Genomic DNA, 20823 nt, shown 5'->3' with positions numbered 1-20823 from the left:
CGGGGCCTCCTAGTTCATAACGGAGCCGTCCTAGTTTATGAAGGAGTTTCCTAGTCCATAACGGGGCCTCCTAGTTCATAACGAAGCATCCTTTTGAATAACGCGGGGCCTCCTTTTTACAACGTGGCCTCCTATTTCATAAGGGGTCTCCAAGGGCGTACTGGTGCCAAACGGTGGCTTTTTATTTCATAGTGGGGCCTCATTGTTCATGATGGGGGCCTTCTTGTTTACAATGGGGCCTCCTAGTTTATTAAGGGCGCCTCCTAGTTCATAATCGTAGCCTCCGAGCCAGCGAAGGGCCTACTTGGCATAACATTGGCCTCCTGGTGTAGTGCGTGGGCTGCCTAGATTACAAAGGCTGTCCACGATCCAGACTACGGGTTTCCTGATGCAGAAAAGTCTGTTGAAGCCCGATTTAGTACTGTCTGGCCCAGCTTTGTGAGCCTCCTTGCTCTGCATTTTGGCAACCCCGTGAGCTAAAACCGTTTGCTTTGGACAAAAGGGGCATCACAATTTATGGTAAAACATGGTTTTGTCCCTTCACCCCCCCCCCCCCCTCCCTTACCGCACCGTCATTGGCTGTAAGTAACGATAGAAGTGTACGTTTGTAAAACTCTGGCCAATCGCCGGGACTGGTCACTCATCCCTAAGATGACTCACCACGAATATTCAGAATAAATGCATTATGTAGCGAAGTTTTGCCAGTCACGGTTTCTAACACGAGAACGAATGGCCTTATGACGTGTGTTGCCTCCAGACGAGCGTGCATCGCGAAGCGGGTCATGCGAGCGAAGCCGGCAGGAATCGCCCCGCCGTCCGCAGTCTTCGGTACAGCCGTCCTCCACCCCCTCGCGCCAGCCGGACAATGTCCGGCGGGGTTCCTGGCTGCCGGAATTCAAACCTGGCAGCTGACAAACCTGACAGCTCATCTGCGTGCTCACAGTCACGGCCGCCTCGGGGCCCCAGAACGGACCTCGAGCTCCGAGACGTTCCGCGTTATCGCTGAACCCGGACACTCGGGTCGGACGACCACTGGGCTGGAGCAGGCCATCTGCCCGACCTGTGATGTTTTTGGCGCCTGCCTGCACCGGTAGAGAGTGTTGCCCCAGTGTTGTCTGGTATTTGGTTGTATTCCAGGCCTCTGGCGGAATATTTCAATGCCTCTACGGGGAAAATGGGGCTGTAGTTCTACCGACGCCAGCTGGCGCGTTCACGGTCCGCGGGAGAGGAGCGGGGGCGGCCGCGACGGCCGGCGTCGGAGCGACGTCTGCTTCGGCGGCCACATTGGCATTCAGCGCGCCGCTCTCGTCGACCAGCTGTGTGGGAAGAATGCGGTGCATGGTGCCGGTGCAAGCGCGGCTTTGACGTATGTCTGCTGTCCGGCGCGCTAATGGGTCTGTCATGTTGGCTGAGGCCGGCAGGTCCATGCGGCTCGGAACAGACAGGTGAACACCCTCCGTGCTACTTACTGCCTTGGGAAACAAGTTGGCACTTCATATACTTCTGCGGACAGACGTGATCGCAGACTCCATGTTAATATCGGGAGGAAGGGTGTGTATATCTAGCGTTAATAACGAGAGAGGCATTTGGTTGCATTCCAGGCTACTGGCGGATTATTTCAGCGCCTCTTCTGGGAAAAACATTGCCGCGGTTCATGTTCCTACTGGAGGCAAAAGAGAGCCGTAACAGCCCACTGCATGCCGCTGTCGGCAGGAGTAAGAGAATATATTCAATAATCCTGATGGGAGAGAAAGGTGGATGCCTTCCATGTTCTAGGTATATGTTCTATGTTTTGAGGAAAAAAGCGGCCATATTCCTTGCCGCGTGAAGTGGACGGGTGGGTACGCTTTGAGCTATATTATATCTCAGTTTATTGACGTATCAATGAACATCCTGCTCTAGAAAACTCTGCTCCAGATCAGGACGCCCCAATTACGAATCAAAAATGGCCTGGTCGGGATTAGGGGGCAACTACTCGGGAGGTCCCTGTTTCGAATCAGGAGGACCTGTGTTGGGATAAGGAGGCTTTTCGAACTAGAATGGGAGTCCCCTAATTCGTAAAAGAGCTCGCGATTGTTGTTTTTTTCTTTTTGCCAGAACCTTTGACGGAGGCACATATTTTTATACCTGCATTGTGATGCACAGGTTTGTCTCCACTCCCTAAATACCATAGGCACAATGACCGCACCATGCATACTCGAGCCGGAACCGCTTGGGTTGGAAAACAAAATGGTGACTGCCGGACTGCCACGTGCTGTTTGTCTTTCTGGGAAGCTGTCATTTAAGCAATCTTAATGTCTGACATGAGCAAGGAACAGCCTTGTCGTGATTATTGTTGCGTGCTTATTTGGTTTTGCTTAATACACGCTGCCCGGATTGAGCCGGCACGTTAGTGGGCTCGTCCCTCTCCAAGAGACATGGCTGGTGTGCGGCAGGTGGCGCAATCCTCCAGGTCGTTAGAAAACAAACTGAGGCCACTACTGTGTCTTCTTACAGAGTCTATGACAGGCAACACAACTAATTTCAAAGCAATCCCTGCACATGCTTATAAAACGTTTGGCTTCTCAGCGACTTAAGACAAACCTGAACACTTTAAACAGTAACTCAACTGTTTTCACTAGGCAAACGTGCAAAATGACTGCCCAACAACGCAACACTTGCAAATGTTAAACTTGTTAGTGTCTTTTAGGTCAGCTAAATGATTATGAGATGCCTCCTGCCAATGGCATGATTTTGTTTTGCTGAGCCTGGCCGCTGTTAATACTGAAACTGACAACTGAAATAGCTGGGCCAAAAAGGTCGCCAGTGAACCGCGCGTTGCCCACACCAGCCATAGCTTGCCCTGGCCTGTCTTTATCATGTTACGCAATTACGAATGGGGCTCGTGGCAAGTTACCCATTTCATTTTGCTTCGACCACCACCACCCTGAAACATAGCACATTCAGCCGAAGCAGACAACTGCCACTTTCACTGATAACCCCATGATATTCAGAGCGAAATTGAACAATCTTGCTATGGCAAAATCACAGATCCCTTTTCCATGGCGGTTTGTAGCGCTGATCTGGAGGCTCCGTAGTGGCTTAAATGCATTCCTCTGTGCCATTATGCAAGGCATTTCGCATAATACGGCTGCCAAAGTACAATATAAGTTAACATTTATTGAGTCATTCATTACAGAGCATCACTCATTACAAATCTCCAGCTGTTGGTGTAACCGCAAATCGCCATATTAAAGTTATATTCCAATTCGCTTAGGAAACATGATTGCCAACCACGTAGATCCCATCAATGAACTAGAATTAGCATAGATAGTAGATACAGCAGTTTAGAGCACATGAATCGTCCTTTTTACGGGAAGCTTGCCTCGCTCGTTTCGTCACATTTGCGCACGCTTCCTTGTGCATGTATTTGAGTCGATACAATGCAATCACGAACCTGGACGTGCAACATATGGAGAAGATTGTTCAACATCCTTGCATATTGCCAAGCAGAACGACAGCAGTGAGCATTTCCAAGCCGAACAAATGCCGACGGTGCTCAATGCTGCATATCCATGGTTGAGGTCTGACAGGAGCCAGACACTTCATTTAGCGGCAATCATAAACCATACGAAATCCTTTATCGCCACCGAAGTAAGGCAAGCGGCGAGACACATGAGCACTTTATTTACGCTTCACCTGTCGGCACTCATCCATTATTGATGAGGCGCGGTCGGTCAGTACACCGCCTCGGCCGCCCGCCAGCTGTGCAGGGTGTGCGCGCCGAGGTACGCCGGCTGACCGTACCGGGGCGACGACGCCGCTCTCCACTCGGCCGCGATGTCCCACTGGTTCACGCCGGGGGCTGCACGGGTCGCCGCCGCCAGGGGAGAGGTCGCTGGGGTCACGGCCACCGGAGACGAGGTCAGCGAGGGGGGTGACCCTGCGGCGGCGCCGCCGGGGACGGCGGGCGAGCTTGCGTCGCCGGGCGCCGCCTCGCCAGGTCTGCAGTGCGCTTTGGCGTGCTTGCGGAGCGAGCTGGGGTGCGTGTAGCTCTTGTGGCAGCCCTGGGCCCTGCACCGGTACGGCTTATCGGTGGTGTGCACGTGCGCGTGCTTCTTGCGGTCGGAGCTGTTGGCGAAGCGTCGCTGGCAGCCCTCGAACTCGCACACAAACGGCTTCTCCCCTGTAATGAGGGAGGGATGGCCGTTACTGTCAGCCGACCTGAAAATACTGCTTCGGCGACCACTGGCAATGCAGGCTTAGTCCATGCTGAATGAACCGGAAAAGCATGGGGATCTTATAGAGGATTAGTGCAGCTGGCTGGAGGACAGCATGAGAAGCTGGCAGTACAATGAAGGGTAGTAATATTATAAGGCGAAGGAGTTGCGCAGGAGTTGTTTAACCTGATCTTTTATGACAGGCGCTAGGCTGAGAGAAGTGTAGTTGGTTTTGCAACTACGTGGCATATACGTCCCATGATTGCCTAGTATCTCCTAAGAGCTTAAAACTCAGAGGGTCCTAACATTAAAATCCTTAGATACACGCGGAAATCACACTGCAATAGCACGCTACTCATCGACTGGAAATGCCGCACTCAGTCAAATCCGCGCCCTCACAGTCTGGAACAGCTCCCAGCTGCGCCCACCACTCTCGGCGTCTTCCACAGGCACGCCGTACACCCAGCCAGTTTTTACATTCGGAGGCATTCCTGCAGATCACCATAAGACGGGATTTATTTGGAATGTCGGCCGCCTCCAGTGGCCAGCGGGCCGGCCCAAACATTTAGCGGCTTTGATCCAAACGATAGCGCCAAGTTATGGCATCCATAAAGTCAGGGGCGGTGGCCGGCGTTGGTTTGGCCGCTGCCGGCGCTGCGCAGGCGTCCAATCCCACAGCAGGATGTTCAGCCAGGTGTCACTGCTCCCTTCCCAGGCATTGTCCATCGCCGGCGTAATGCAGCTCGTTTGCATACAGATGACGCGTCTCGATCACAGTTCCATCAGGCGCGAATTCCGCTGTAGCCAGGTGCGCGCCCTGGGCACAATGGGTTCGTGCTGATCACGTGGGTGAACAAGGAGCGGGAACACTATGTCAGTCAACGTCCCGTGCCTCGGCCAACCAGCACAGGCTGGTTCGGCGAGAACCGGAGAGTCAACGCTGGACCAGGCGTTGGTTCAACATTGCAAACCGGTGTTCGTGAATTTTAGGGACATGAGGCCATTGCAGGTCAGTTTACTGGTAGGAGCTTTTACCTAACGTATGTACAAGGTAGGCTAATTTGTACTAAATCATATCAACACGCATTAGACAAACTGTGTTTTCATGCTGCAGATTTTCAACGTACGCGTCCAATTCAGTGCATTGGCTGCCATTGGCTGTCATTAGTGGCAAGTCAGATTACCGCGTGCAGTTAACATTACTCTTTCGCATAGCATGCCAATAGGCGCACCTGGCATAGAGCAAAGTGCGCCGGCCCGTCCTGCGCTTTCGCTCGCCGTCAAATAAACGCCCATGTTTGTAGCGGAATCTTGGTTCTTTGATGTTGCTAAGCAGCTTTTTAGTTAAACTGTAAACTGGAACACCACGGGAGACTGGCCGGTCTGGTGGTAAGGCGTAGTCCTCACACCGGCTTCGTGGCACAGCGAGTGGTACATGCAGCGAGTCCGAGGCGCAACCCACATCAGGCGCCAGTTTGCTGATAAGGTCCACCATGGCTTCGTATGGTACATTGCAAATTTTAAACGCTGCCAGGCTAACATGCTACCCATCCCGTGGCGTACACTTAGTTGGTGGGGTTGGCGTCTACGCAACAAGCGCACGTCATGAATGCTGCAAAAATAAAGCACGGCCTTTACGCGAAAATTCATGCTTACTAGTCTCATGCATACCTTAAACCTTTTCTGCCAGTCTCATTGCCGGGGTATGGTCGCCTCCGTCGCGCCGTTTCACTCCTGGCCTAAGGTTTAAATTCAATACTGGTAACATTGATAAACAAACCCGGTCAACTGCGATGCATTGGTTGCTGTTGGGTGTTATGCTAACACTGGTGGCCGACGTGGGCAGTCGCTCTCGGGTGGCACTTTAGATGCCCCAAAGTATGCAGATTGTGCACGCTCAGGACTCGAGTGGGACGCTCGCCCTGACGAGTATCACGCAGTGACTCAACGTAATGTCCCAAACGGGCCGGTGCGCAGGTATGAGAACAATGTGCGAAAGTGAACCTACAGCTGTCACGGCGCTTGTACCACTGCTCCGTTTGCGCTGTAACGGCATGTAATGACGCAATGAGATGTTGCATTTCATGAATTAATACCTGCGCTTCAGCCGCGACAAATCACCGAAAAATGCGTTCAACCACCAAGCTGCATTTCAGCGGAAATTGTTATCTCAACACTAGTAGAGTTATCAGTTTACGTGGATAAATGTATGTGAACAAGCCTACGATCCTAGCAAGCATTTCTACTAATTTGAACAACAGATCGGCCTGGGCGGTCTGGTCCACCCCAGCTGTCACGCTGTCTAGAGCCGGCAGCTACGCGACTACTGCTCACAGCCTCATGGAGCTTTCAATAACAAGTAGGGCACTTAGAAAAATAAGCTGCACAAGTTTGAAGTTAATTGCACACAAGCTGTGTACTCAGGCTCGAATTTTCTGCAACATTGCAACGCGGAAAAATGGTAGACTTTTCCGTCTGATTAGCATGAGAAACGTAAAGTTGATTGGTTTTGAAAATGTCGCACAAGACCGTTCAGATCTTGACGGCTCTGCATCGCAGCGACAAGAGAACAACACCGTTGAACGGAGCAGAGCACGGACAAGCGTGCAAACAAAACTGTTGTTTGGTGTTTGGTCATGCGCGCTCAGCGCATATGATGAGTCCGCCTGTGTTTATCCACGCTTTTAAGGACTTGTGCCAGCCCTCAACAAACAAAATGTGTTAAGAGACATCTTCAGCCACACGCTGTCGGTGAATTTATCGTGTACAAGCCAATGAGCGATTGTATTACCGCTCGACATATAAGAGCGCCAGTATACCTCTTTTAGGAAGCGTCACCGCGGAAACTAATGTGTTTGTCGATGATTTTGATGCTTCAAAATCCATGTAATTTAACTGACAGCCTGAATGGCTTAATGTGAGGACTTGTCGAGTACTCTTCCAGGTCTTGTGAGTGCGTACCGTACAGGTTGTGTTTACTGTCACGTCTTTTTAATCTACCGATTTGGTATGTAAGCAAGGTGGACTCTGTAGGCGATGATCTTAGTAAGCCAGCCTAAAGCTTAACTAATCCACCAGATGTAGGTCAATGTAGCCTTTTTTCGAAATCGGCCACGAATACAAAACGCTATGGTCTAAACAGATGAAGATCGGACATTGATAACTGCGCGGGCATGCAGTAGCGCTTACTTTCATCATTATACACGCGACGTATGCGTGTTTACCAAAATAATTTGGTTCCCACCCACTACAAACGTAATGCATTACCAAGCTACCAAACTCATGGTCTGAAACGGCTGGACCTGGCCGACCCCGAGCAACTGAAGCCATGTACAAACGGCTGTGACGTAGGTCAAGTGTTAAGTCGGATCCACGTCACCCACGTTAAGAAGTGTACGAATGATACACCAGTCAAGCTCTGGCCGTTAAACTGTCGTGAACGAGACAGACTTCGCAATTCATAGACCATATCCACTTGTATAGATTCACAGGTGTCAGGCTTCATTTGTTTGGGCTTGGTACCGACATGCTATGATATCATCTACGCCAAACGCATTGATGAGCACCAATCTTGTTATCACCACGCTCGCCCGACGCCGCACAAAGGTAATAAATAACATAAATGAAATTCGGCCCTAATTTATAAAGAAGAGAGGGCAAAACACCTCAAAACACCCTCAAAAGCAATAGTGGCATTCACTCGCCTTTCGCTTCAACCCAAGGTAAACCTGCGTGAAAACACGACCCGGCGCGTGGTGAGGCGCCGGGTGCGCGGCGCGCCTGACCCCGCATGCCTGCCCCCTGCCGGGGCGAGCGGCGTGAGAAGGGTGGGACGCGGCCCAGCCGGGCGCAGCGGGGGCGGGCGGCTCGCCCGCTCCGGCCACGCCGGTCCATACCTCACGGAAAATGCCAACGTCAGCACGGAATGCGGGCCGGGGGCGGTCGGGGGAGGGCCCAGCCGCGGCACCTGTAGCCGGAGCGTTAGCGAGCCGGCGCGCGCGCGCCTCCGCTCTCGCTAATTAGTTCAGGTATTTATGACCGGATCCTGATCTGTTCGCGGGTCGTCGTGGGGCGTGCGGTCCGTGGTGCACGTGTGAGTACTGATTGGAGCGGGGCACCAGTGAGCTCATTTGGGAGGCGCAGGCCTGGATTCCGCGACAATATGAAACGAATATATCAAGACGCATGTGCCTGGTGTGGTAACTGATGTCGCGTTTTCCCACGCCGATGTGTCGCAGATAGACGCAACAGCAGCCGGTGTTGGTCCCGAGGTTTGGATTGCGCCTGTGGCGCACCACCGCTAAACGTCAGCTGATATGATCGGCTGCAGCGTCATGCTCAAGATGCATCAGACATATCGTGAGTAAAGTTACGACCATGACAGCCACACTCCTCCCAGCCCTCCCGCCACTGACCCCGACGCCACCGATGTGCGCCGGTGGTACGTCGCTCAGGGCGGAGGTCAGCTCTTTCCATGGCCGGCGCTGCAGATGGCTGAGCTATCTCCGGAACGATCCGCAGCGTCCTAAGTGGGTGGACTGCAGTGCGTTCCGCGCCGGGCCCGCCACCCGCCAGTCGGGCGCCGCTGTCCCACTCAGATCTGGATCGGCCAGTGCGCTGGGTGGTCGCGTCGTCACGACCGCAGCGACGGAGCGCCGCCCCCCAGCCGCGTCCGCCCAGCGGCGGGCGAGACGGCACCGGTGGGCTCCACTTCGGGGCGAACGGACGCGGGACTGAGAATGCCAGCGCGAGTTGCGCGTTCATTCTTTTCATTACCTCCATGGACGTCCTGCGGTTGTAACACTGATAATACAGTTGCATTTGCAACATTAGGACACAACATAAAGATAAAAGTCCCACCCACGCGAGCGACGATCTGGGTCAGCTCTCGTCTTTGGCTGAGATACTTACTGAGCGGACGGTTACGGTCAGGGTCAGCCACGGTCACGGTCAGCCATGTTTTCCTTGGGGGAGGGGAGCTGAACACAAGTGAGGACGCATCACGCTTATTTTTATGTGCCTGTCAGGAGCCATCTATGGTGAGAACATAAACAAAATGCGAGTCTAAGAGGGGGCGGGAGCACCCCTCCTATTGCCTGCGCTTGCGGTTACCGCAGTAATGGAGGAAGTCTGTTGTTAATGGGTGCAGGGTGACAGCTGGAGTACCGTGTATGTTACCCATGCCTCTGAAAATGCCACTCACGGTGGGCTTGGCGTGCATTTAAGAAGCTCTCACGTCTTGCGATTGATGTTACCGGTCGCGAGTAGGCAGGAGTGAATGCAGACCGTTGCATACGGTCCCTGCCCTTTTACCAGGGCAGTCGTGAGTGACGGAGACAGGCTGAGAGGCTGCTGTCGACACATGACAGGCGCGACTTCAACCTGCGGGGCATGGACTTCAACGCTCTGCATTTAACGCACTGCACTCCACGCACTTAGGACGCTGCGGATTGTTCTGGAGACACCTTCGGTCATCCGCAGCGATGCATGGCCTCAGCTCGGCCCGAGTCCCCGAGCGGCCGGCGGTCGTGTGGCCCGCGACATGACCTCAGCTTGGCCTGAGTCTCTGAATGACCGGCGGTCGTGAGGCCCGCGACATGACCTCAGCTCGGCTCGAGCCCCTGAGCAGCCGGCGGTCTTGTGGCCCGCGACACGACCTCAGCTCGGCCTGAGTCTCTGAATGGCCGGCGTTCGTATGGCCCACGAGGACCTTCAGCCTCGGCCCGAGTCTCTGGGCAGACAGCGGTCGTGTGGCCCGCGCCCAGTCCAGCCAACCGGCCGGCGGCCGCCCGCTCGGGCCGGCCTCCGGTCGCTGCCGCCGTCGCCGCCGCGGCCGCCGCGTCCCCGCATGCCTGACCGTGCCGTTGCTTGCCGGCCGGCGTGGCCCCGCCGCCGACGAGATATATCGGTGTAATGTATGCACAGTATGCGGGAGGCGGCCGGGCGGCGACGCCGGACGCCGGGCGGCGCGCGCCCCGGGCCGAGAGGGTGCGCCCCCGCACGTCGCCGGGGCGGGCCGGGGCGGGACGGGGCGGGCCGGTCCAGCCGTCGGCCGCCGCTGGGCTGGTCGGTCAGCGGTGCAGTCCGCCTACCAGCGCTGCGCACGCTCCCCAGGGAAGCCGCGCGCCGGAGCCACCCTTCCTTTTATTACCCTTCTGACCAGATCCGTGAATGGCCGTGGTGTTTATTGCACATCACATTTTGTTACTGCTTTCTCAGCTAATTACGACAGTGAATATGGGAACAGCTCCTATGCAAAATGCTTTCTCGTAAATATTTCACTGTGTTGAAGCGCTTTCGTGTACATGCATTATACAAACATTATGATAATTAAAAAGTAGTCCCAGCCCGCCATATTCAGATGCAGCGAATTCATCCGTCTGCAATCAGAAATGCAGAAGCCTGGGCCGAGTTTTGTAACATGAAACCATGGAAATAGTGTGGAGTGGGGTGCTCCTTGGCTTTTCCTGTCCGTGATTTACGGGCGAATTCGAAAAAAAAGAATACGTTTAACCTGTTTCAGTCTTCGATATGTGAACGACTAATGGCTAAGACTTGCTCATGAAGCAAAGTCTGTTAATATTTTTTTGCGGTGGGATTTAAGGATGCGTAAGTGCGTAGCGCGAATTTTTGGAGCTGGGTGCTGATCTGCGTTGGATTAGCCTTGTGCCTGCGTTGACTTATGGGCGCAGTGCGATTTCGTAGTTATGGGGAATGTTCACAAATTTCAGTGTGTATATGTTCGCTTTACATATATGAAAAACCTATATGTCGCACGTATTTTATAAAACATTAGGTAAATGACTGTCAATACGCGCCCTGTTGGTCGGTTGAACGCGTCGCGTTCGGAGGTGGGAGGTGAAAGTAATTTGACTCCCGGGAACGGAGATTTTAAAGTCAAGAGAGCTAGAGTTATCAAATATGCAGGGTATGTAGGACTCCATGTAACTTCATCTGGAAAAATTGTGATCCCCAGGTCGTGATCTTCGGGCCAGATGAGGTCAAACATAGTCAAATTCAGAGGTAGGGATGGATCGGTTAAAAGGAACATTCCGCATTTGAAGATATTAAAGCAGGCATCAGCAGGGGCGAATGCAAGGGGAGGGAGCACAAGGTCCATGCCCCCGCCCCCTTGGGCCCAGAAGGAGCTCAATGGCCCTGAGGGGGCTCCATAGCCGGCCGAACAGGTTTTAACACAAAACGCAAATAAAACTGAACTGGAAAAACATCAAACTGGATATCCCTGGACTTCCAGGCGACCAGGAACAGTTGTAAGCAAAAGTGAAGGGCCTATGAAATGTTAAAAAATTATTCAATGATTGAAAAAAGTTGTTCACTGCAAATCTTAAGCCTTATTACACTGTCTGGGGCCCCATTGTGTTTCCGGGGGACCTATATGCTCACTTGCAGGATCATCTCGATCGTTAAGAAGCATTCCACGTTGCCCTTCATTTCTTTTCCCTTTTCCGATTTGCCCAGTGGACTGCTTTGAAGACCCTGCGCTGTTGTTTGGGCCCCTCCTGGCAGTGTACTGGTACGTTCTTGTCAATCACGGGCCCTTCCACGGATTCTTTCCATTCGCCAGAAAGGCTCTGTGGGCTATAGCCGTGATCTCATATTTTAACCTGCCGGGGTATTCTCGGTTGCTCAAGGACCCTTTACACGTGTCTCGGTTAACGTACCCACACACTTGCGATATGCTCGTGTGCCCTCTCCATTGGTCTATGGCGCTTCCAATTCTCTGTTACTTGCTTAGGGCCTACATTCTTGTCGGGGGCCCATCTGATGGCCTGCTTGGGCACACTCAGTCGTTCGGGGACCCCCCACACTGGGTCCTGGGTACTTCTTTTCTGAATGGGGGGGGGGCTACGCTCTTTTCGGGGGCCCTGTCTGCACTAGCCTGCTTTAGCGTACTCGGTTATTCGGGGCCCTCCACATTATGTCTTGGGTGCTTCCTATCTGAATGGAGGGCCCTACGCACTTGTCGGGGACCCCATCTGTTTGCTGCTTCGGCCATACTGGATTGTTCTGGGGCCCGATATATTGGGTCTTGGTGTTTAAATTTAAGACCCTACACTCCTGTCTGCCCCACCTGATAACCTGCTCGGGTATACCCCGCCTTTCGGGGGCTCTCCGCACTGGTTTTTGGGTACTTCTTATTTGAATGGATGGCTCTACGCTCTTGTCGGGCCCCTTCTGATAATCTGATTGGACAGATCCCAATCATTCTGGGGCCATTTACATAGGGTCTTCGGTGTTTCCCATTCGAATGGAAGTTCCTGCGCCCTTGTTGGGAGCCCTATTTGTTAACCCGCTCGGGCACGCTCGATCATTTGGGGATTCTCTACATGGGTTGAATAGAGCTACGCTCTTGATGGGGGCCCTATATGTCAACTTGCCCGGACCACTCGATCGTTCGGAACCCTGCAAATTGTGTCGTATGTCTTATTTGAATGGATGGCCCTATGTTCTTGGCGGGCCCCATCTATTAAGCTGTTCGGGCCAGTGGCGGACGCAGACAGGGGGGGGGGGGGGAGAAGGGAGGCACTAAAGCATACTCCATGGACCATGCCGGGGGGACCTAAAGGCATCGAAGGGGTCCATAACCGGAACCGGACCAACGCAGTTTTCTTACAACAAAAACACGACAAAGTGCATGCCTTTGGGCATACAGACGACCAAGAACAATTGTTAACAAAAGTAAAAGTTCATGAGCAGACGAAGTTCATTCTTCGATGCTTGAGAAACTGTTGCTTGGGTAAACTTGGGGCTCATTACGATGTCTAGAGGCATTACGATGTTGGCTGCCTGGCCCTGTATGCTCATTTGCCGGGTCAATCTGATCGCTAAGGAGCTTTCCACATTGCCTTTGATCTCTTTGCATTTTATCATAGGGCCCAATGTGTTGTTGGGACGCTACCCAACTCCATGTCTGAGCACTGTTGACCGACTAGGTTTTCCTCCACGGATTCTTTCCATTCGCCCAAAGGGCTCTGTGCGCCTTTCCCGGGGCATCATATGCCAGGGTACACTCAGGTGCTCAGGGGCCCTTCATATAAGTCTCGGGTTCTTTCCACTTGCTTGGAGGGCCATGTGCTGCTGCTGCTAGGGCTCTTACAATGTAAGGTACGGAGACACTCATGCTTAGGGGATCTCCACTTTGCTCCATGGATGTCTCCCTTTGGTCTCGTTTGCGGAGAATTCTTCACACCTATCGAGGCTCGTGTTTTCAGCCTGCCCGCGGATTCTTGATCGCACAGGGGTACATATAGCGGTCCTAGATAATTTCTGTTTGCTCGGAAGGTCCCGTGCTCTGGCCGGGGATTTATATGTCAGCCTGGCGAAGCACTACCGATCATTTAGGGCCCACCACGTTGGTCTCGGGCTCTTTTTGCTTGCTCTGAAGACCCTATGCTTGTTGACGGGGGACACTTTGCTGGCCTCCGCGGCACCAACGACCACTCAGGTTCCGTCCCTATTGACCTTGGTGTCTTTGCCTTAGAGCAGCACTCGGATATGCGCCGATGAATTTTTACGCGCAATTGTCGAACGTTATTTTACATGCCGCCTACGTCGTATGTGCCATTTCCATTGACTACTGAGTGTGTGGCACATATTATACTACTGCATCACGTTCTTAACATGTTTTGAATGTTAGGTTATGTTGTGCTTCTTTACAGCAAAGGGAAATTCTGCACTAGTCATCAGCCATCAGCTGATTACATCGCCCAGCCGGCTAGCCGTAAATACATAAGCCAGGAATCAAGTCCGTGCTTGGTTTTGATGGTTGTTAGCAGCTAACTCAAAATTATCTTGCCCGCTGTGCCGAAAGCACGTAGCCTCAAAATCACAGCATTTAACACGCTCTTTAGAAAATGAGTAAGCTCTAGGTGTAGCATGCGTAGCACGCCTAGATTTACGGGGCTGTGCACAGTAAGGTAAGTTTCCGTATTTATTAAATAATAAATAAGTCAATACGAACATACATATATATACCTATATCTATATACATATACATATACGCATATACACATATACCTATATATACCTATATATGCAACATATATATATATATATATATATATATATATATATATATATATATACATATGCGTGTGTGCGTGTTGCATATTTTTCTTAAAATGTAATGACCGAAATGTAGGGATGTCTTTTTGGAGGGGCCCCAAACTCTAGGGGGCTCCACAATGTTGCGTGCCCGCCCCGCCCCCCCCCCCCCCCGCCCCCCTGACGAAATTCTGGATCCGCCCCTGGGCATCAGATATGATGAAATATGCTCACTTACAACTATTGGTATACTTTAAGTGGAAGAGGTTGCTTCAGAGAACACAATTTTTCTGTTTAGTGAATATGCTCTTCAATACATCATTGCTTGCTTTCGTCATTGTACCTTGTACGACATTGATTGAGAGCCAATCGACGTTTGTTTTCTTTGGGAAATAATGCTCACGAACGCCAGCTATGAACGACTCAACACTTATATTTTTCTTGGCATTGATCGCCTCATGACAAAGGGAATGGCAAGATTTGAATTACGTGTTCAAGACGTCATGGATGCCTAGGTGACTTTGAAACAAACTCCCCGGAATAATCTGCACGTCTTCGCGGGCGTGTAGCTCAGAAACTAGAACAGTTTAGATTTTAAGAAGGGCAGGGCTGTGAACTGCACGTCATGATCGTCCTAATGGCTAGTCCAGTTGAAAACCCCATGCAAATGTGAAACACTACCTTTGAACAGCTAATCCGTCAATCTACCACTTAATCACTTCTTTAACGGATCAAAGTTTTCGTGAGCGTCGAAGTTTTAGCGGAATTACTAATCTACATCAAGTTTCTGCCTGTTAATTTTGAAACCATTACCTTCATCAGCAAATTTTTTAATGAGTTTGAGGGTTAATCTGTGCACAATTGGCGGTGGGGCTTCTAAGCATGTAAAGGATTCGAGGAAAGGGGGTTTGTTAGTAAGGGTTTAGGAAGGGGGTTTAGGGATGTAAGTTATGTGCAAACGGTGGTGGACGCTGACAAGCTTCATGTTGGCACGCGTAGGAATGAGACATTGGCATCAGCAATCGGGAAACACCTTGAAATAGAACCCCATCAGATGCTGAACTTTCTGGGCACTAACCGGCTGCAGGGCATATATTTTTAGCGGTTAACGCTCAGCAAACGGCACAATCCAGCGCCAAATGGCCTCAGTAGACAATGTCCTCATAAACCTCCAAATAAAAAAAGATAATTGTCACTAGCTTTCACAGTCGCTAACGCTCTAAATGGAAGTTGGTGGATTGACACCTCTGTACCCATCTAACGCGTTCTACGTAAAGAGCTCGTCGAATACCGACGTGTTAAGGCCCAGCCCTATAGAGTGTAAGATGGCTAATGGGACCAGCCTCTACCGGATTAAGCCTGTACCCCCTTATTGAAGTATCGCCTTGCAAGGGTTTCATGTCCGGCATGGCTTTGAGCTCATTTTTATGCTGTGTGAAAATTTACATGTAGGGGAAAGGAGACCATGCTTGCCTTGCCACACTTTCCCTAAAGACTTCTTCACTACGTATGGCACAGGGAAGTCTATGGCTTTGGCACAAAAAGATCCCGAAAGGCTAAAACTGCGGATTGTACTCGTACACAACGGGGTATTGGCTGGTGTTAATGCGTCGTTCTATTAGTTTGGCGAATTTAGAAATGTATAGTGTTTGCGTACCATTAACAGGAGCGTTAAACTTAACTAGCCAGAAGCCAGCGACATTCAGTTTAGATGTGGAGATTCTACAGCATTATAGCTTAGAGGTTTCTATGGAATAATTCGAATATATTCTAATATATTCCAGTCTATTCTAATAGAGAATCGGAATCGAAATCCCTATACTCGAATCCTAAACTGCAGCTAATCATCGATTCTAGTTCATAACCCGCCAGGACAATGGTACGAAAGCAAAATGCAAGCACTCTCTTTGTTTAACAGAGAGTCCGAATACAATGCTTGGACAACAAACGGTATAATTCAGCTATTTTGCCTATCTAATTGGGTCAAAGAGGCCTAAATCGGGCATCGGAAAACATCTATAAGAATTAACGGAGGCTTTAATTTCCGTTGGCTCCTTTGACGATATAACGGGTTGACTTCAAATGTAGTTCAATTTCGCGTTAATTTTGCCCACCGCTGGTCGAACATCAGATCGGTGTGAGAAGTACCTTTGAAATTTCCCCACGTAACCAGCTTTAAGCTAGACAAGTTCTCCTAGAAAAAGGTCACACGTGTTCATATCAGGTCACCGACCTGGCTTTACCTTTAGAAGGTGAAAATGGCCAAACACCTTCGAGACGTTATGAATGGTGACGAACCTCACCACGGGTTTGACCTACTCCCCTTCGAAGTTGGCGGGTTGCGAAGGTACGTGTTGACGGTAAAGATGGATAAGGAGGGGGTGGTGCCCACCCAACTACACGCGATGATACAATGAAGCATGCATTGTTTTGGTAAGACGAGGCTCAATGTGTCACACAAATATCAAAATGGGATCGAAATACCGTGTTCTCGTGGGTGTTCATTAATCAGTAAGCAGACGCTGAACAGCACAGTTGTTTGTGGGGTGCCTTCAGTAAGCAGACGCTGAACAGCACAGTTGTTTGTGGGGTGCCTTCAGTAAGCAAACGCTGAACAGCACAGTCGTTTGTGGGGTGCCTTCAGTAAGCAGACGCTGAACAGCACAGTTGATTGTTGGGTGCTTTCAGTAAGCAGACGCTAAACAGCACAGTTGATTGTTGGGTGCCTTCAGTAAGCAGACGCTAAACAGCACAGTTGATTGTTGGGTGCCTTCAGTAAGCAGACGCTAAACAGTACAGTCGTTTGTGGGGTGCCTATCTGCTCGGGAGACAAAAAGCAACCACGGATGCAGAACCGAAACGTGCCAGTATACTTAAAGACGTGTTAATGCGCTAGTAAGGCTCCGCGCGTGACATGTGAGAGTGAGCAGATGGCTGATGTAAGAGTTGTCAGTTGTAATTAGGTAGACTATGCGGAAACTAAGCTCACTGAACCAATCACCTTCGTAACCGATGCCTATTGGCTAAACAAATGTGTCTAAATGCATCACACAAATTTACCAGCCGGAAGCACACCGATGTAGTGGTAGTCGCGCGCGGAACTCAGAAATAACGTTTCTGAACATTGGCAGGCTATGGGCGGGCCAGGTATTCTTATCCATGACAACCATTAATTTGCAATGATCTACGGTTTGAACGATTGTGACTGAAGACTGCAAACACTGCCATTGTTTTGAATCGAACTTTGGCACGATGAGCAAGGTATTCGAATACTTACAACTCATCCCTGCAGAGTATGTATTTTGCACACTGTACAACACCTATATGCCTGCCTAATTGTTAGGGCCTAGTTTCTCGGTTTGAGCGACTGCATCTCGTATTTGAGGTCGGTTTTGCAGATGGCGTCGTTGATCGCTTTCCGGTCAATGATTGGCGCACCTGTGGGTCGGACAGCTTTGGTATCCATCAACTGTCTGTAGCCGGTACATTCCCCTGCAACGTGGAAAAACAGATGGATTCAAGGTTGTTGCATTATACTGCGTGCTGGTTTGCACACAGACGGTAAACGCACAGTTTTTCCAATACCATTGCTAATTCTCCTCCGTTCGTATCAGTTTCGTGCCGCAGCGCCGTCGTGTCGTTGAGACCCAGGCCCGGCCCTTGTTATCACTTATCTTGTTTCACTTATCGGTTTCCTTTCACTTGTCTCACTTATCTTGTTGTCACTCATGCAAAGTAATTGTACATAAGAATACATGAGATGCGAAGAATCTCATATAAAAAGTTTTCCGCCAGCGAACTTCTGTGGATACAAAAATGGAAGCATGCGAATATTTCTGTACGAAAATTTGCTTACGCAAAATTCGATAACATTCTGCTAACGAAGAAATGCGATGCTAAGCTGACAGGCAATTTAATTGCTCTAGAATGTCTGCATCCTTAATGCAGCTTGCCAAACCCACGGCAGAGATGTCCCCGAACATATCTGCAGTCACCGCCTATGACAGATGTCCCAAACATATATGCGGCACGTATTGAACGAGAAAACGAAGCCACATCACAATGTCTATATGATATTGCATTATGATTTCGGGGTTGCCCTGATTTTGTTATGTTTATATTACGCAGTTGGATCTTGAATAAGTGGCAGTAGTGATTAACTGTGCAAACGGATATTAATACTTTAGCAAACAGCTTGCACCCAGCAATAAGTTTGGTTTGGCAGCCTTACGCCCTGCCAAAATGGGTAACATGGGACAAAAAGTCAATGGATGGAAAACAAAGCAGCAAGAAATCAAACGGGATGAAATTAAAAAAGGTAAAAAGTCGAGCTGACAAGAGGCAGATGCCAGAAAGGCAAAAAGACAAAAAGACAATGTAAAAAATCAAGTAAGCAAAAAGTCAAAGCAAGTAGGAATCAAATGGAAAAAGCAGAACAGGTTATCAGTCAAAATACACCTGTGCTGGTCAAACGCTTTGGCTTTCATGAGATTTACACATGCACTTAAGGCACTTGGTCAATTGTTCGTCCAGGAGACGGGGCTGGGAGAGGGGGGGGGGGGAGTCCCACCTCCGCTTAGCTCGTGGGGCCCAGCCAATTGGCGGCCTCGTGACTGCACTGAAGGCGCAGAAGTGTCCCGGGTCGGAAGATCGGGACATGCTTGGATCGGAATCTAAAGGCCCCCGATAAGAATCGATTAGATAAACTAATAAAGCCCCGACAGCATCGGAAGGCCCCCGTGCGAGGTCAGATGTCTTGGCGCGCGATGATTCAGGCGGAAGGCGGAGAGTTTCTCTGATTCTTGCGTGGAATGAGTCCAGCACGGTCTTCTGCTCCGGGAACCACCTGCGTCATTTTAAAGCACCTTGACGTTCCGCTGAGATAAATTTTTCAGGCTGCCTGTTTCCTCCGGGATCTTCTTTGTTTTGCTCTTTTTTCATTTGGACATCTGCCTTTCCAGCTGGATTCATGTAACTTTTATCAATTTTGACATCTTCCTTAGTTGAGTTATCGCCTTTGAACCCTCTCGTTTTTATTGTTTTCCGCTGAGTTTTCATTATTTTGGCTTACTGCCTTTTTACAGCCATGCATTTGTTTTTTCTGTTAAGAGTTTTTGCTTATTTGATTTATATATAAGTGACCTAATAACGCACTTCTAAATGATCTGTTCACACAGCCGTTTTTTTTAGCGCATCGGACGCGTGTCGGGCACGCTTCAAAAACGTTACGTCATAAAAAGTGCAATGCGTGATGCTTATCAGAAGGTGCTCAAACTGAAATCCCAGAGGGGCTACTTGTCTCAGACGACGTATATAACGATAACGGACGTATTCACCGAACACACTAGAGCCCTAAAGTCCTGAGCCCTGAAGCCCTGAGCCATGAAGTCCTGAGCTCTGAGAAGCCCTGAAGCCCTGGTTTCCGCCAGAACCCTGGATATACCACCAGCGCCGGTCTGGTCTCCGTCGGAGCTGTCACTGACCTGTGTGCGTCCGTTTATGGATCTTGAGGTTCTCGGAGCGGGCGAACACACGGCCGCAGCCAGGCGCCGGGCACGCGAACGGCCGCTCCCCGGTGTGCACGCGCAGGTGGTTTACCAGCTTGTACTTGGCCTGGAATGGCTGGCCGGCGCGCGGGCAGCCGCGCCAGTGGCAGCGCGGCTGGCCCGCTCCCGCCGCGCCCACGTGCAGCTCGGCCAGGTGCGCGGCCGCCTCGCGCCCGCTGCGCAGCACACGGCCGCACACGGCCTCCTGGTGCCGCCACAGGCAGGTGATGGGCTGCCGCCACCGGCATCGCTCGGGAGGGTCGGGAGCCGCAGCTGCCGCGCCGCCGCCCCAGCCGGCCCCGTACGCCGCGTACGACGACGGGTACGGCGCGCCGCCGCCGTAGCCGGCGTAGCTGAAGTCACCGAGCGCGGCTGGCGCGCACCGCAGGAGGCCGTGTGTGGCGTGGGCGCCGTAGCCAGCGCCGTAGCCGGCGTGGTACGGCGTGTCGGCGGGGCCCCAGCCGGAGCCGAACGCTAAACCTGCTGGCGTGTAGCAAGCAGCCATGAGAGTGGACTCGAACTCCGCGCTTAGCAGCACCTTCTGACTGATGCGCTGGAAGCTGGACCGCGCAGTCCTCCGTCACGAACGCAGCAGAAGGCGGGAAGCACTGATGCCGCACAGACGGACGCCATCCGTGCGCTACAGCCGCCGGGGCAGTGCAACGAACCCAAGTGGCACCGACCGCCGATTTTGCCTCTGCTCTGATTGGCTGGCGGAGCGAGCGGTCCGCTATTGAGACCAATCAAGGGCGTTGCTCGCGGGAGGGCGGGGCTTGCCGCAGGCATGGTAATAGCGAAATCGCGGGAAATAGGCGGTGCTTTAACTAAAATCATACAGCGATGCACGGCTATTCTTACATGTGCGAGGGGGCGAGAAGTAATCCCCACTGGTGTACGTATTTCATATAAAATAATTTCATGATTTGACTTACGGACTCGAGTCGCAGGCAAGAAACAGCTAGAGAAGTCAATAAAGTTAGCTACAAGTTAAGTCTAAGATACCTTAAATTGTA

The 20823-nt window shown here is 51.2% G+C and overlaps 1 protein-coding gene across 1 annotated transcript; it reads right to left on the bottom strand.

The window, feature by feature from the left end:
* Positions 1-3716: 3716 nt before the first annotated feature.
* Positions 3717-20315, bottom strand: LOC119097328 (zinc finger protein ZIC 4-like). Its single transcript, XM_037220377.1, has 4 exons — positions 20109-20315; positions 19748-19907; positions 3980-4165; positions 3717-3844 (listed from the first exon to the last, which is right to left on the bottom strand). The coding sequence occupies exons 1-4, from the start codon at positions 20313-20315 to the stop codon at positions 3717-3719; spliced, it is 681 nt and encodes a 226-aa protein (XP_037076272.1).
* Between the last annotated feature and the right edge of the window lie 508 nt (positions 20316-20823).

This window comes from Pollicipes pollicipes, unplaced genomic scaffold (genome assembly GCF_011947565.3).
Source record: "Pollicipes pollicipes isolate AB1234 unplaced genomic scaffold, Ppol_2.1 Scaffold_4295;HRSCAF=5057_pilon_pilon_pilon, whole genome shotgun sequence".
NCBI classification, from domain to species: domain Eukaryota; kingdom Metazoa; phylum Arthropoda; class Thecostraca; order Pollicipedomorpha; family Pollicipedidae; genus Pollicipes; species Pollicipes pollicipes.
The sequence above is the reverse complement of the archived record's forward strand: the minus strand, read 5'-3'. Positions and strand labels throughout refer to the sequence as shown.